The 12,713-nt window shown below is 42.8% G+C and overlaps 1 protein-coding gene across 1 annotated transcript in view; it reads right to left on the bottom strand.

The window, feature by feature from the left end:
* The window catches only part of LOC101853716 (cytochrome P450 2U1), a gene marked incomplete at its 3' end in the record, with an annotated part of 25,017 nt that extends 18,605 nt beyond the window's left edge, over nucleotides 1-6,412 (bottom strand). Inside the window, 2 exon segments of the mRNA XM_035971405.1 lie at nucleotides 78-309; nucleotides 6,350-6,412. Of these exon segments, the coding sequence (XP_035827298.1) occupies nucleotides 78-286 (209 nt within the window).
* Between the last annotated feature and the right edge of the window lie 6,301 nt (nucleotides 6,413-12,713).

Genomic DNA, 12,713 nt, shown 5'->3' with positions numbered 1-12,713 from the left:
TATATATTGAATGTATGTGTCTATGTGTGAAAATAAACAGACAGATACTACTAATACAATTCCTGCGCTTCTGTTACTTTTCTCCCCACTTGAGGAACTGCTGTCTGGGGTTGGCCTCTAACAGATACAGGTGTCCGACTACGGGCAGCGCAAGCCCCGGGCTGGGGGGTAGGCGGGGGGAGTTCTGGCTCCATCTGTTGAAGACGGTCAACACACAGAGGGCAAACAGCAAACCCAGGAGGACCGTCTGAAGAGAGCCTTCGCCAATGTCAAGGACGGCCAACATTGGAACGTTTGAATGGATTCAACCTGCTCAGTGAAATAGAAAAATAGATTTTTTTAATGAATAAGTGTATATTTATGAGAGAATGAATGAATGAATGAATTAATTAATTAATGACTGAATGGCTGAATGAATGAATGAATGAATACTTACTTATATATACCTTCTCTCTCCCTCCCACGCTCTCTCTCTCTCTCTCTCTCTCTCTCTCTCTCTCTCTCTCTCTCTCTCTCTCTCTGATTGTACTTTTACAGCTCTCTGTTAGTATAGGGCCTACCTGTTCCTTTTTTCCATTTGATCTCCAGAACCATGTCTGATTGGGCAATCTTGGCATTCTCAAAACATGTCCCGAAATCTACATTATTATTTTTTTTATTGTCCCACTGATATCTTCAATCCTAACTTTTTCCAACACGTCTTCATTTGCGACAAATTTATTCCATTTTATTAATTAAATTCTTTGTAGATGTTTTGTTTGAAAATGATTTTGTTCTAAATTTCGTTGAACGTTCTTATACGTTCTTATCAAGCAGCCCAAGCTCCGGGATGGGAGTACAAGTGCCAGAAATTGCTTATAAACTTTGATTTATTTTTCAATGAGGTGATTTTTTATATATATTTTTTTTTTTTTGATAAGTGTATTACGGTGCTCGCAACTGCATAAGGTCATATAATTGCCGAAGATTAGAGGTGTTACAAGAGAGTAACAAACACAAAAAAAGAAGGATTGGAGATAAAGATGATAGATATGTTTGATAGGAAAGAAAAAGCAAACCACACCAGAGCACCCGTCAACCACCCACGAGGTGATATTTGATGTCCAGATGGCTTGTTTAAGTCGTTGACGGACATCATCAATGCGGTTTGTGGTTTTGGAAATAATGCTGCTTACATGCATGTAGGCCTACTAGAATTTATCTAATTCTGCCCACCCACAGACTACACTCGTTTTGCCTCGGAAAAAAATACGTCAGAATCTGTCTGTCTTTGTCTGTTTCAGGATGAGAGGCCTACATCACACCGAAACAAGCGGACCAGAACTTAATGTTCGCGTCACTTTCCGTGGAAAAAAATAACGCAGCGGAAATCTCCAGTATAACTTTTTATTTTCTATCGGTCTTTGCGTCCACTCACCACGCAACGGACAACTACGTACGGAAACAGATGAAAGAATTCCGTATCGGTATTTTTTAAAAGTTTTCTTCCGTTCTTCTGAGATTATAATGTTTCTGGACAATTTCACGCTCCCAATACAAGGAATTCCGTTTTTGAAGGATATAATGAAAAAGAGTGAGCGCATGTGTGTATCTGTGTGTGTGTGTGTGCGCGCGCGTGTGTATGTGTGTGTGTGCTCTTTGACTTTTTAAGTTGTGTGTTGCCTATGTTGATTTACAATTACGGGCAGAATCAGACTGTGATTATAATGTTAAAATTAAAGACGCAAAATGGGGGCTCTTGTGGTCTAGAGGTTTTGGTGTTCGTTCCCCCGTCATTCAAAAGGTACTGGATCGAAATCTGACCGCGACGGAAAATTTCCTCCTCCAAAATGTTCTCCTTTTCACCTTCTTTTCTGCTTTCTAACCAGGTTCTGTCGTCTAGTGGGCTGACTTAGGCCAGCAGTCCCATTACCCACTGCAAATTTTAGTAGGAAGGAACCACTTGGCATGTATCCTGATCTAAGCATTTCTCATCGTCTGCTAGTACTTCATCTATAAAGCGACACTCGTCTAATCTTCTTCTTCTTCTCGATCGCATCACACTTACTTGAAGTTCAGTATGTCATAAAACGTTCTGCTCTGTTCATCTGTCGGCCCGTATAGCTTTCTTTTGTAGCGTCAGTGGGGTTGGCCACGCTTCCTGTCTCAGGGCCCTGTGTGTCCTGCAGTACTGAAGGATGAGTTCAACAGTTAGGTCCGCCGCTCCACACTGGTATTTTGGTAATTGTACTAGTTTAAAACTCCTCTAATAATTCCCGTTATTCAAAAATGGGGTGGATCCAAAATCTGCAGTGGATAGTTTTCTCTTGTCTCAGGGCCCTGTGTGTCCTGCAGTACTGAAGGATGGGTTCAACAGTTAGGTCCGCCGCTCCACACTGGTATTTTGGTAATTGTACTAGTTTAAAACTCGTCTAATAATTCCCGTTATTCAAAAATGGGGTGGATCCAAAATCTGCAGTGGATAGTTTTCTCTTGTTCCACCACCACAAAAATATTTTTTGCTTCCGATTTAGAGTCTTCTTGTTGGCTTAACGAAACGGATTTTTCCGGACCCTGTGGGTTTACAAAATTACGGCCGGAAACAGACAGATTCGGACGGAACTTTTTCCAATGCAAAATGTTTGTGGTCTGTGGGTAGGTACCCTTAGGCTTATGCTGTAAATCCCCTTTCACCCTCCCCCCCCCAAACCCCTCCCCCTCTTTTTTGCCTCACTATATGCTAACATCAAAGAAAACGTGTCTGAACCTTAGTTAGTAGCGGCCTTCATTCAAGTGTTTTTAGATTCCGTGGTCATCCACCGTTTAGACCATCTTTTAGACCCGCATGCAAAGACCTGAGGTGAGGACAAACGAAAATGAGAAAGCAAAAGAGGTCGTCTAATTAAAATATAACACTCTTTTGTTAACATGCTATGATTCCTTTTGCATTGGTTTTTTACATTATATATATGTTTATTTGTAATAATCCCCATTTCCCTTTTCAGGTGTGGTAAAATATTTTTATTTTAAGATCGCACTATCACATCAAAAAGCACTTTTCGTCGGGACGAAACGTTTGGTGGGGTTGTTTTTTTTCGAATACGATCCCTTTCTGGAGTTATAATATAAAGACATGTTAAAACACGCTTAGGGCCAAAATTCGGGAACAAACTGATGGATTCTATCAAGTAACCCCCCCCCCCCCCAAAAAAAAAAATGCTTTATTTCATAAATAGACGTATACCCCTTACTTTCTTAATTAATTTTTTTTTGTCATAGTGATGTCGGATTTTTTTTTCAACAGACTGCAGTAGAAATTTCTGTCCACTTTAGCTATAGCTTGTTCACTTTAAACTGTTCGCGTTTTTTAAAAAAAGTAGCTCATTTAATATTTCACTGACGCCCACGAAACTTTGCATGGCACTTCAGGAGGCCAGCGCCCAAACAAAAATATTTCTTCAAAAAATCTTGAGAACCAGTAATTTTTAAAAGTTTCTCTTTGGGCTGTATATTAAAAACCGCTCTTTGGATGCATACAAAGGATCATTAAAATAAATGACAGGCTCCAAGTCTCGAAATTTACTCACCCCGTCTCTTGAATCGTGTTTCTACGTTTAGGTGAGGTGTTGGGTAATAAGATATGTCTATGGTGTAAATCATTTTTTTAAAACCCGCTTTAAGCTTAGATCTATATAAAAGAAAACGTGTCGGAACATTACAGCTTGCTCACTTCTGGCTCTTTATTAGTTTACCTATGCCCTGTCTCCGATTGCTCTTTTTGAGATAGTAACACCACTCTGCCCCCACGTTTCAGTGTAAGCTTGCAGATTTCATCCCCCGGCTATCTAGATGTCTCCACGTGCTCCACATGAGTCTCGAAGATTACTCTTCCTGTCTCTTGGGTGTTTCTTAAGCCGGCCATCCATGTACAGGCCGGGCCTTGAGGCTGGGCCTGAACGAGGCCTACGCAAGCCATAGCAGGTCTGAACCTGGCCTGAACCGGGCCTGAATATGGCCTGAATGTGGCCTGAATGTGGCCTGAGCAGGCCTTGCACAGGCCACGTTCAAGCCAACATTCGGTGGAATCCCCGGCCTCAAGGCGGCTTCCCAGATATCTCTCGCTGACAGATATTTTTTGCACAGGCCTGAGGCTGGAGTACTTTAGATTAAAAAGAAGAAGAAAAAAATAAGAAAAAAATCTCTACGGATTTTTCATCATTATAAAATTCTACTGCGGTTCGAAACCAAACTCACGTGTGTGCGCGCGCGCGCGCGCGCGCGTGTGTGTGTGTGTGTGTGTGTGTGCGTGTTTGAGAGACAGAGGGGGGGGTGGCACCATCATAAATGAACACAGAAAGCCTGTGTACGTGGATACCCGGCTTTAGACGTACCTTAAAGTGTGGCGTTGAGGAAATTATGTCAACTTTTTTATGTTTGGGGGGGGGGGGGGGGAGGGGCTACACCTGAAGGCTATCTCACTTATTAGTGGATCAAATTTGACCAAATTTCTCCCATATTACAAGCATTGGTCATATTGGATTTTGTTGGCATGGCTTACGTAATGAATATCGTACTTTTTGTTCAAGGAAATTGCTTTTGTGTGAGTGTGTGTGGGGGAGGGGGGTTGCATGCAGGTTAGCAAACATTAGATCTAAACATTTGTCCGATTATTTTTTCCTAAACAAATTAGAAACTTTTTTTATGAATATTTTCCTGAGGTAGTATCCAAGTTTGCAAAAAATCCGTGTAGATCCTCACTCCAGGCACCACCAGCAAAAATCTATTCCATATATCAAAAATTCAGTATACAAATTTTTAGTATTAAAACTACACCTTCTCTTTATTCTGTGAAAATTTCATGAAATTTTGAATTTTACACGGATGGCGGTCGAAGCCTACTCTTATCGATTTCAGACCACCAAGCGATCTTAAACGTTCGCAACGTGCACACGGGACCTCCGAGATGTTTCACTCTTGTCTGAGAAGGCTAAGTGTAGATCTTTCCTACAAGAAGATTAGGGGAATGGCTGAACGACAGCAGTAAGAAGGAGCCAAAGAGTAGCAGTAGAAAGGCTGCAGAAAGAGTCAGGAGCCCGGAGGAGGGGGCAAAGGACGTGAGGGGGGGGGGAGGGGCAAAAAGTGGAGATGACAGCAGACGATAGAACATTGGTAGAGAGCAGGAAATGAGGTGAAAGAAGACAGTTTTAGAGAAGAAAATGTTCCCGTCGCTACACGGATTCGAAATGAGAGGCCAACACCTTAACCTCTAGGCCACGAGAGCCCCATAATGGGTGTTTACACTGACAATGAAAGAAGCAAACCAAAAGTTTGAAATTTAACCCTTACAATATTATTACTACTCTGCTATGTGTGTTATGTGATGTGATGTGGGCCAATGGCCTTAAACACTGAATACACTTACTTACTTACTGCTCTACTAAGTCAAACCGCAAATTGACGCAGTTTTGCCATTTTCAAATGTCGTTGAGCATAATATGACCTCGAATGGATCTCAAACCATTCCTCCAATGCGGATAGAGCATTTTCATTACCTTTCAGCAGGAGAATTCTTTTCACAGCTTCCCTCATATTCAAGATGTACCTTCACGAAAAGAGAACTCAAGTTCAAACCATTCATCTGGGTTCGTTTTCTTAACTCCACACACAGCTTTAAAAAAATTAAATAAGAACCAGAGCATGATGTGAGGAAGTAGGAAGTACCAACAAATAAAACGTTCATAAAAGCCAAAAGCTTCCCTTGCACTGGTGTTATTTATTTACGATTTACGTTGTTATCTATTTAGTCAATGGCACAACGATAGTTTAGCTGACACCAAGCTGGGCTAGAGTATGAGTGCCTCTGGTTCTCTGGTTCGAACTCTAAGAATTCACTTTTGAGCTTTTGGGTTGTTTTGGGAAGTTTTTAAAGGCTCTCAATACTTTCAAATAAATAAATAAATGGACATTTAATTCTGAAGGACTAACTTTTAAACGATCTCGAATATAGGGGTGTTGAAACACTACCTTAAAAACTCTGTAAATCATTTTTGGGAGATAAAAATAAAGCGGTTTACTACAACAACGAACACGCATATTATAGCGCAGGATACACCACAGCCACAACACGCAGTTTTCGCTCGCCGAAGGTGGTGATGCAATCCTTCCTCGTGCTTTGGAAGACGTAGTTGGGAAGAAGTAAAGGTAAGCTACCTACTTTTACACATTGCACTAAAACATCTATAAAATAGTCCCCTAAAAAAATCACCTTTCAGCCTTTGAAATACTCCTGATGATGTTCAGTCGTACTCACACACACTCACACAAAGTAGTAAATCAAAGCAGACGTTTATTTTAAGGCAGTCCTACTCACGAAAGCATAAATAAATTCCAGAGACTTTTCCTGCGACCAAATCTAGGTCATCGTCTGGAACTGAACTCGCCTGCTCGCCCTCCCACCGGGCGAAATGTTAGGCTGCTAAAACGAGAGCATCAGACGAGCGTACGATGGGGTAGTCTAGTACAGGGTAATGCACGTCGTTCGGAGTGCCCCTCCCACGCACACACGTTGGCACACCCCTTCCTCCCACCCCCTCCACCCCTTTCCACTCCTCTTTTTTCACCATCCTTTACTTCCCCCTTTTTCTCTTCACACCATCGGCTAAGCGCCAAGCAAGCGTATCATGTTTCAGGGAAAGTTGTCAGGAGATAGAAAAATACCCCCCAAAAAGTCTTCGTTTGATGATTTAGAATGCTAGCTGTCGGTGCATGTTGTACTGTCAAGAAATGAAGGTTTTTTTTAAAAATTGATCTTTCTTGGATTGAGAATTCATGATTCGATGCTCGCGAAAAGGAAATGCAGAAGTGTCAAGTTAACTTACCATTAAATAATTTTGTACTTCTATGATCTTGTATCATAAGAATTATCTTTAAGCACGCCATTAGAAAGTCTATTCTAGAAAGTCCATAGTTCATAAATAATCTGCAATGCCAAAAATACGACACTTCGGTCGAGCTATAGGTTCTTTTCGTTATTTGCTTTCAGTCTTAGAAGAGTTTTAACTGGGCCTTGAGACTTGCATTGCGCCTTCGATATCAAGAAAAAGGGTTTTCGTAGAAACAATTCTACATCAGATTAGTTCTTAGCGGTGAATTACCTCACAACCAATCGATACCGACATCTGTGGTGAAGCGATTATGTACTTCGCTGACGTATGTAGGAGACCCGAGTTCGATTTTTTATTATTATTATTTTTTTTTTTTTTTTTTTTTTGGGGGGGGGGGGGCAAGTGCTTTACGGTGCTTGCAACTGCATAAGGCCATAGGAACGAAGAGAAGAAAATTTTCCGTCGATATCCGGATTCGAACCCGGGCCCTACTGAATGAGAGGTAAACACCTTAACCTCTAGACCACGAGAGCCTTCAATGGTATAAATTGTGTCGACAGAAGCGTAGAAACACCTAAACCATATGAGTAAAAAACACTCGATTTCTTTGTTACACACAATAATGCGTGTTTGGCGTTTGGTTGTCAATTGCATCTCTGTCTTTACGTCTGTCTGTTTGTTTATCTGTCTGTTTCCCTCTCTGTCTGTTCTGTCTATCGCAGATCTATTTCTCTGACTGTATCTCTTTCCTCTTTCTCACTCTAATTATCGATCTGCATGCCCCCCCCCCTCTCTCTCTCTCTCTCTCTCTCTCTCTCTCTCTCTCTCTCTCTCCCTCCCTCCCTCCCTCCCTCCCTCCCTCTCTCTCTCTCTCTCTCTCTCTCTCTCTCTCTCTCTCTCTCTCTCTCTCTCTCTTGTCTGTCTGTCTGTCTCTCTCTGTCTCTCTCTCTCTTAGATTTTCTCTCTCTGTCTCTCTCTTTCTCTCCCTCTTTCTCTCTCTCACTCCCTCTCTCTCTTTCTCTCTCTCTCTCTCTCTCTCTCTCTCTCTCTCTCTCTCTCTCTCTCCCTTTCTCCCTCTCTCCCTCTCCGTCTCTCTTTCTCCCTCTCAGTCTCCTTCTGTGCCTGTCTCTGTGTCTCTCTCTGTCTGTCTTTTCTTTCCCTCTGTCTCTATCGCTGTCTCTGCCCCCCGCCTTTCGCTCTCTCTCTCTCTCTCTCTCTCTCTCTCTCTCTCTCTCTCTCTCTCTCTCTCTCTCTCTCTCTCTCTCTCTCTCTCTGTCGGTATGTTTGTCTATCTCCTCTCTCTCTCTCTCTCTCTCTCTCTCTCTCTCTCTCTCTCTCTCTCTCTCTCTCTCTCTCTCTCTATCTCTCTCTTCATTGAATCTGATCATTCATTCGTACTTGAAGCACTTTGCCTACTAATGATTGATTGAATTGTCCGGGGGGAGGGGGGCGTCTCTTTGTTTAGTTGCGAGATGAGAAAACGCCAAGTGCAGGTCGGATAACTATATCTAGTTTGTTCAATACAGCACACCGGTGTGTTAAGTTAAAGACTTGTCAGATAATGTCCGAACAGCTTGAAGTTTTTGAATCTATAAAAGCACATTATGCTGTGTCTACCGAAACGACACGACACCTTCCTATAAAAGATGAGTCTGTCGGAACGCCTCGTGCAGCATTTTAGTAGGGCGTGTGGTGACTCATCACATCAGCCAGAGGCCCGGCCAGAACTTTAAAAAAAATAACTAATTCTAAGTTGGGATCAAAACAAAATCTCATGTCATATTCGAAATCACTACCTAAAAAATAGGTAATAGTACGCTCAAACAACGTGGTTTAAATACATATCTACAATAAAGCTAATTTTTAAAAACCAATTCATTAATTCAAATTCCCAACTTGCGTTCATTGACCTCTTAACAATAGCCCGATACCGAGGACACAGTGTGATGACCGCTGTTGGTCTCGTTTCTTCGTCGTCGAGTCAATGACAAATTCGCCAATAGCCCTATATAGCTTCACTCAAAAGCAAGCACAAGGAATAATTTTTATACTTAATAATATACATGTACGTCAGTGTATATTTATATTTTTATATATATATATATATATATATATATATATATATATATGGGCACACAACAGGGAAGTAGTAAGTACTAGAAGGCCAGTAGGCCAAGAGCCTAGTCGCGAGTTGGGGCGTTTCCAATTCCAAACTGCCAGATCATTGGTAGACACCGACGCCTGAAACGAACACGATCGATTGGTTCCCTCTCGACGAAAAATCAGGTCGTTTCTAGTTTGGTGGAAACGCGGCATAATGTGATTTATTTTTATTCGTGTGCTCTCATATGGCCCCCATACGCTGTCTTTGTTTTCAAGTTATTTTGTTATGTTCATTTTGAAGACTCTAAAAAGACATTTGGATGAAGGCTGGAGAGATGGTCACGAAGTGACAGTGAGAGCTTTCGCACGCGTTGATGATTTTTGCTGCTGTCTCCATCGTCTGTCCATTGTGCATATCTCAGGAGAAAAGTCTGGATCTTCGGCTATTACCTGGTGCCCATTGCGTGTCGGGTCGGGTCAGGTCGGGTCTGGTCTGGTCGATCGCCCTACTCGTCGCTTGAAAACAAATACGAGGTGCCCATTGGCACGGTCGGGTATGTCTGGTCGCTAGCCAGATTGAAGGCTGAAAGCGGCTATCGGGGCACAAACTGATCGCCCGACTCGCCACCTCAAAAACAAACGCATTTGTTTCCAGGCGACAAGCCGGGCAATCGACCCGACCCGACTTGATCCCACCCGCAATGGGTACCCGGTAAAACGCCTTTGTTTTTTAGGCGACGAGTCGGACGCGATCGGCTTGTGCCACGATAGCCGCTTTTCGTCCTTAATCTGGCTAGCAAACCGCCCTGACCTGACCCGATCCCGCAGAAGTCACCCCGTATAAGTAAAACGTTGTAGTGTAGTCAGCCAACAGATATCGCAAGTCAAGTTAAGAATGTCTTTAATTAATCCTGTTCCCTTTTCGGACCCGGGAGTCTTTGGATTCAGTCGAAAGTCTTTGGCAACAGATGAACAGTCAAGCCTCAGGTTTCTTTAGTCTTGTTTCGTAAAATAAAAACAATGGTCGATGCGTATTTTTTAACCTTTAGTGAATTGAAAGTACAGAGCTAAAGGGTCGGGTCGTAGTTATTTAGTGTGATAATACAAGAATTTGCAATTATTGAGACACTTCGAACAACTTCAAAAACTTCGTGCCTGTTGGTTGGCATCACTCTAGACGTACTGTAATAGTCAAACCACGTTATACCCCCCCCCCTCCCCCCGCTCTCCCTGTTATACCGCAGGCCCTGCTTGCCGCCAGGTTTTGCCAATGTAAGAACAGGACCCCTATAAATTAATGTAAGCACACTCTTCTTCTTCTTCTTCTGTCCCGTGATTGGGGCAACCGTGGGGGCACCACTGCATCTGAAAACCACCTCTATTTTTGTCCTTTTCTCTCCTCAAATTGTCACCCATCGTCTTTCCTGTCACTCTGTAATGTTGTCCTCCCATCTCCTTCTCTGCCTTCCTCTCTTTCTCTTTCCTTGTACGGTTCCTTGCAGGATTGTTTTGGCAAGTCCTGTTGATCATGTGACTTGCCCATACCACTTTAATTTTCGTCTCTTCACTGTGGTCAGTAGATCTTCATGCTGCCCCACTGCATTGGTGATTCTCTTTCGTACCTCAGCATTTGAAACGTGGTCTTTGTACGAGATGTCAAGGATTCTGCGGTAACATCTCATCTCTGTGGTCAGAATCTTTTTCTCTAATTCTGCTGTCAGTGTCCACGACTCGCAGGGGTATAAAAAATATTGAGATGACCGGTTTTTTATCCTTTAAGTGGGTCCTCTTATTTTAGACACCCTGTATTTGAGCCTTTACCCCGCCATCCGTCATCCACCAACTGTATGAGTTGTACGGTCCTTATAAGATTAATGTAACTTTGCCCCGTTGTACCGCCAGCAAATTGGTACACACTACACACAGCACACGGGGACTCACTTGATGGCTGCTTGATTATCTCTTTCCCAAAAATACGTCCCAGCAAGCCCGGCCTATTTGTACTAGCATTTGTCGCTGATTTGCTTCTGATTTGCGCTGATTGTGAATATGCTATTATTTTTAGGTTTTGACCAATATTTTGTTTACAAATTGGATTGAAATTTTTTAATTAACTGGAGAACCCCCCCCCCCTCCCCCCCCCCCCCCCCAACCGGGGCAGTGCTACTGACTGAAGTTGTCTTTACGCCATTCCCAAAGTGGGGATATTAACATGTTCTTTTTCCCAGAAGAGTTGTAAATGGGCTGATTTATCAATGTCATGCTCATACTGTGTCAGAACGTAGGGGGAACTGCTGCATCTTTTTTCCCCATCCTTACTATCGTCATTTTTGCTCTACTTTATTGTGTGTTTGTCACTCTCTTGTGAACTGCTATTTCCGGGGAGCCTTGATAGCCGAAGCAGACTTTTGTGGTGTTGAGGCTAGAGAGGTGAGCAGAGTTAGCCTGATTCCCCGTTTGGACTTGTTTGTTGGCATCCGCCCCTTGGCGTTCATGTGACCTTATGCAGTTGCGAGAGCCGTAAAACCTTACTAAAACAACGGAGAAACTTCAAAGGAAGTTCGCCACCTCGGCCTGTCAGCAAATTATCTGGTGTCGTCATATATCAGCTCGCTGACCAAAAGGCTGGTGGGCACCTGTGAGGCTTTTTATGTTGTGAGGACCCACATTACTAGTCAACATGAAAGTGAAAGGCCTGCGAGGCGACCCGAGGACTGACGGACGAGTATCGGGGTTTTTTTCAATACGTGCACGTGGTCCTTGACATATAATAGCATCGCTTCTGGTCCAGCAGAAATTTTCAATGTGAATTTACATAAATGTCATCTTGAGCTGTACATGAAATTGATTGATACTCGTTTTCCCCCTGCGCAAGGCAATCGTGCAGAACAGCGATGAGTCAAGACTCGACACAATTTGTCACTAGTTTCTACTTTCTACCCTAAGTCAAGATGACGATCGCTGCTATCCCGTTACACCGTCAGCCCCGCTTTAGGGGCTGCTTTACCGGTAATTTCTTGCTCGTCCTAAGTTAGGCGGTATAATTCAGAGTTTGACTGCACATGTTTTCTTCCAGATTCTTGGGGTCGGAGTAGTCCTTTTTTTTTTTTCGTTTACCGCTGTTTCGCTAAGATAATTAGCTTTAGCGTTCGTTCAAGTCTGCGACAGCTCTTCTTTTATAATCTTCTCCTCCTTTGACTTTTTCAACGGATGTTTCATCAGCTGTGTGGTTGTGTTCCGTTGGTTGTCTCAGTTCCCTCAATAAACAGTAAACGTGTCAGTTGGATGTCGGTCGGGTCTCAGACAGCGGCCACATGAGCGACAAATTCCTGCCTCGTGCAAGGTGACAAATTTTTCAAAACTTGGTTGTCGAAAATAATATTTAAAAAAATTTGGCTTCACCCTCTTTGAGATCCACCTACAACGTGTGAAAGCACCTCTCAATAAACGTTTACTTACACTTGGGTGAACACAATTTTTTCTTCTTTTTATTTTGTTTCAACAATAATTTGTTCATAACAAAAAGAAGCACAACCTTTCGACGTGGATCGTCCATGTTGAAATGTGAGGTGGAACAAATTTGTAGTTCTATTCCAATCTTTGGTTAAATGTCGCTCGTTTGTCAAGGCCTCCCCAGCGCAGTAAAACGTCGTTCGTCTGTCAGGGGTCTCAGCGAGTGGTTAGAGGGCGCCACTGGTAGGTCCTACTTTTTTCCCCCTGTTGTTTCTGTCTGTCTGTTTTACCCCC

The sequence above is a fragment of the Aplysia californica genome, unplaced genomic scaffold, assembly GCF_000002075.1.
Source record: "Aplysia californica isolate F4 #8 unplaced genomic scaffold, AplCal3.0 scaffold00429, whole genome shotgun sequence".
Lineage (NCBI taxonomy): Eukaryota > Metazoa > Mollusca > Gastropoda > Aplysiida > Aplysiidae > Aplysia > Aplysia californica.
This window is presented reverse-complemented; position numbering and strand designations above follow the sequence as displayed.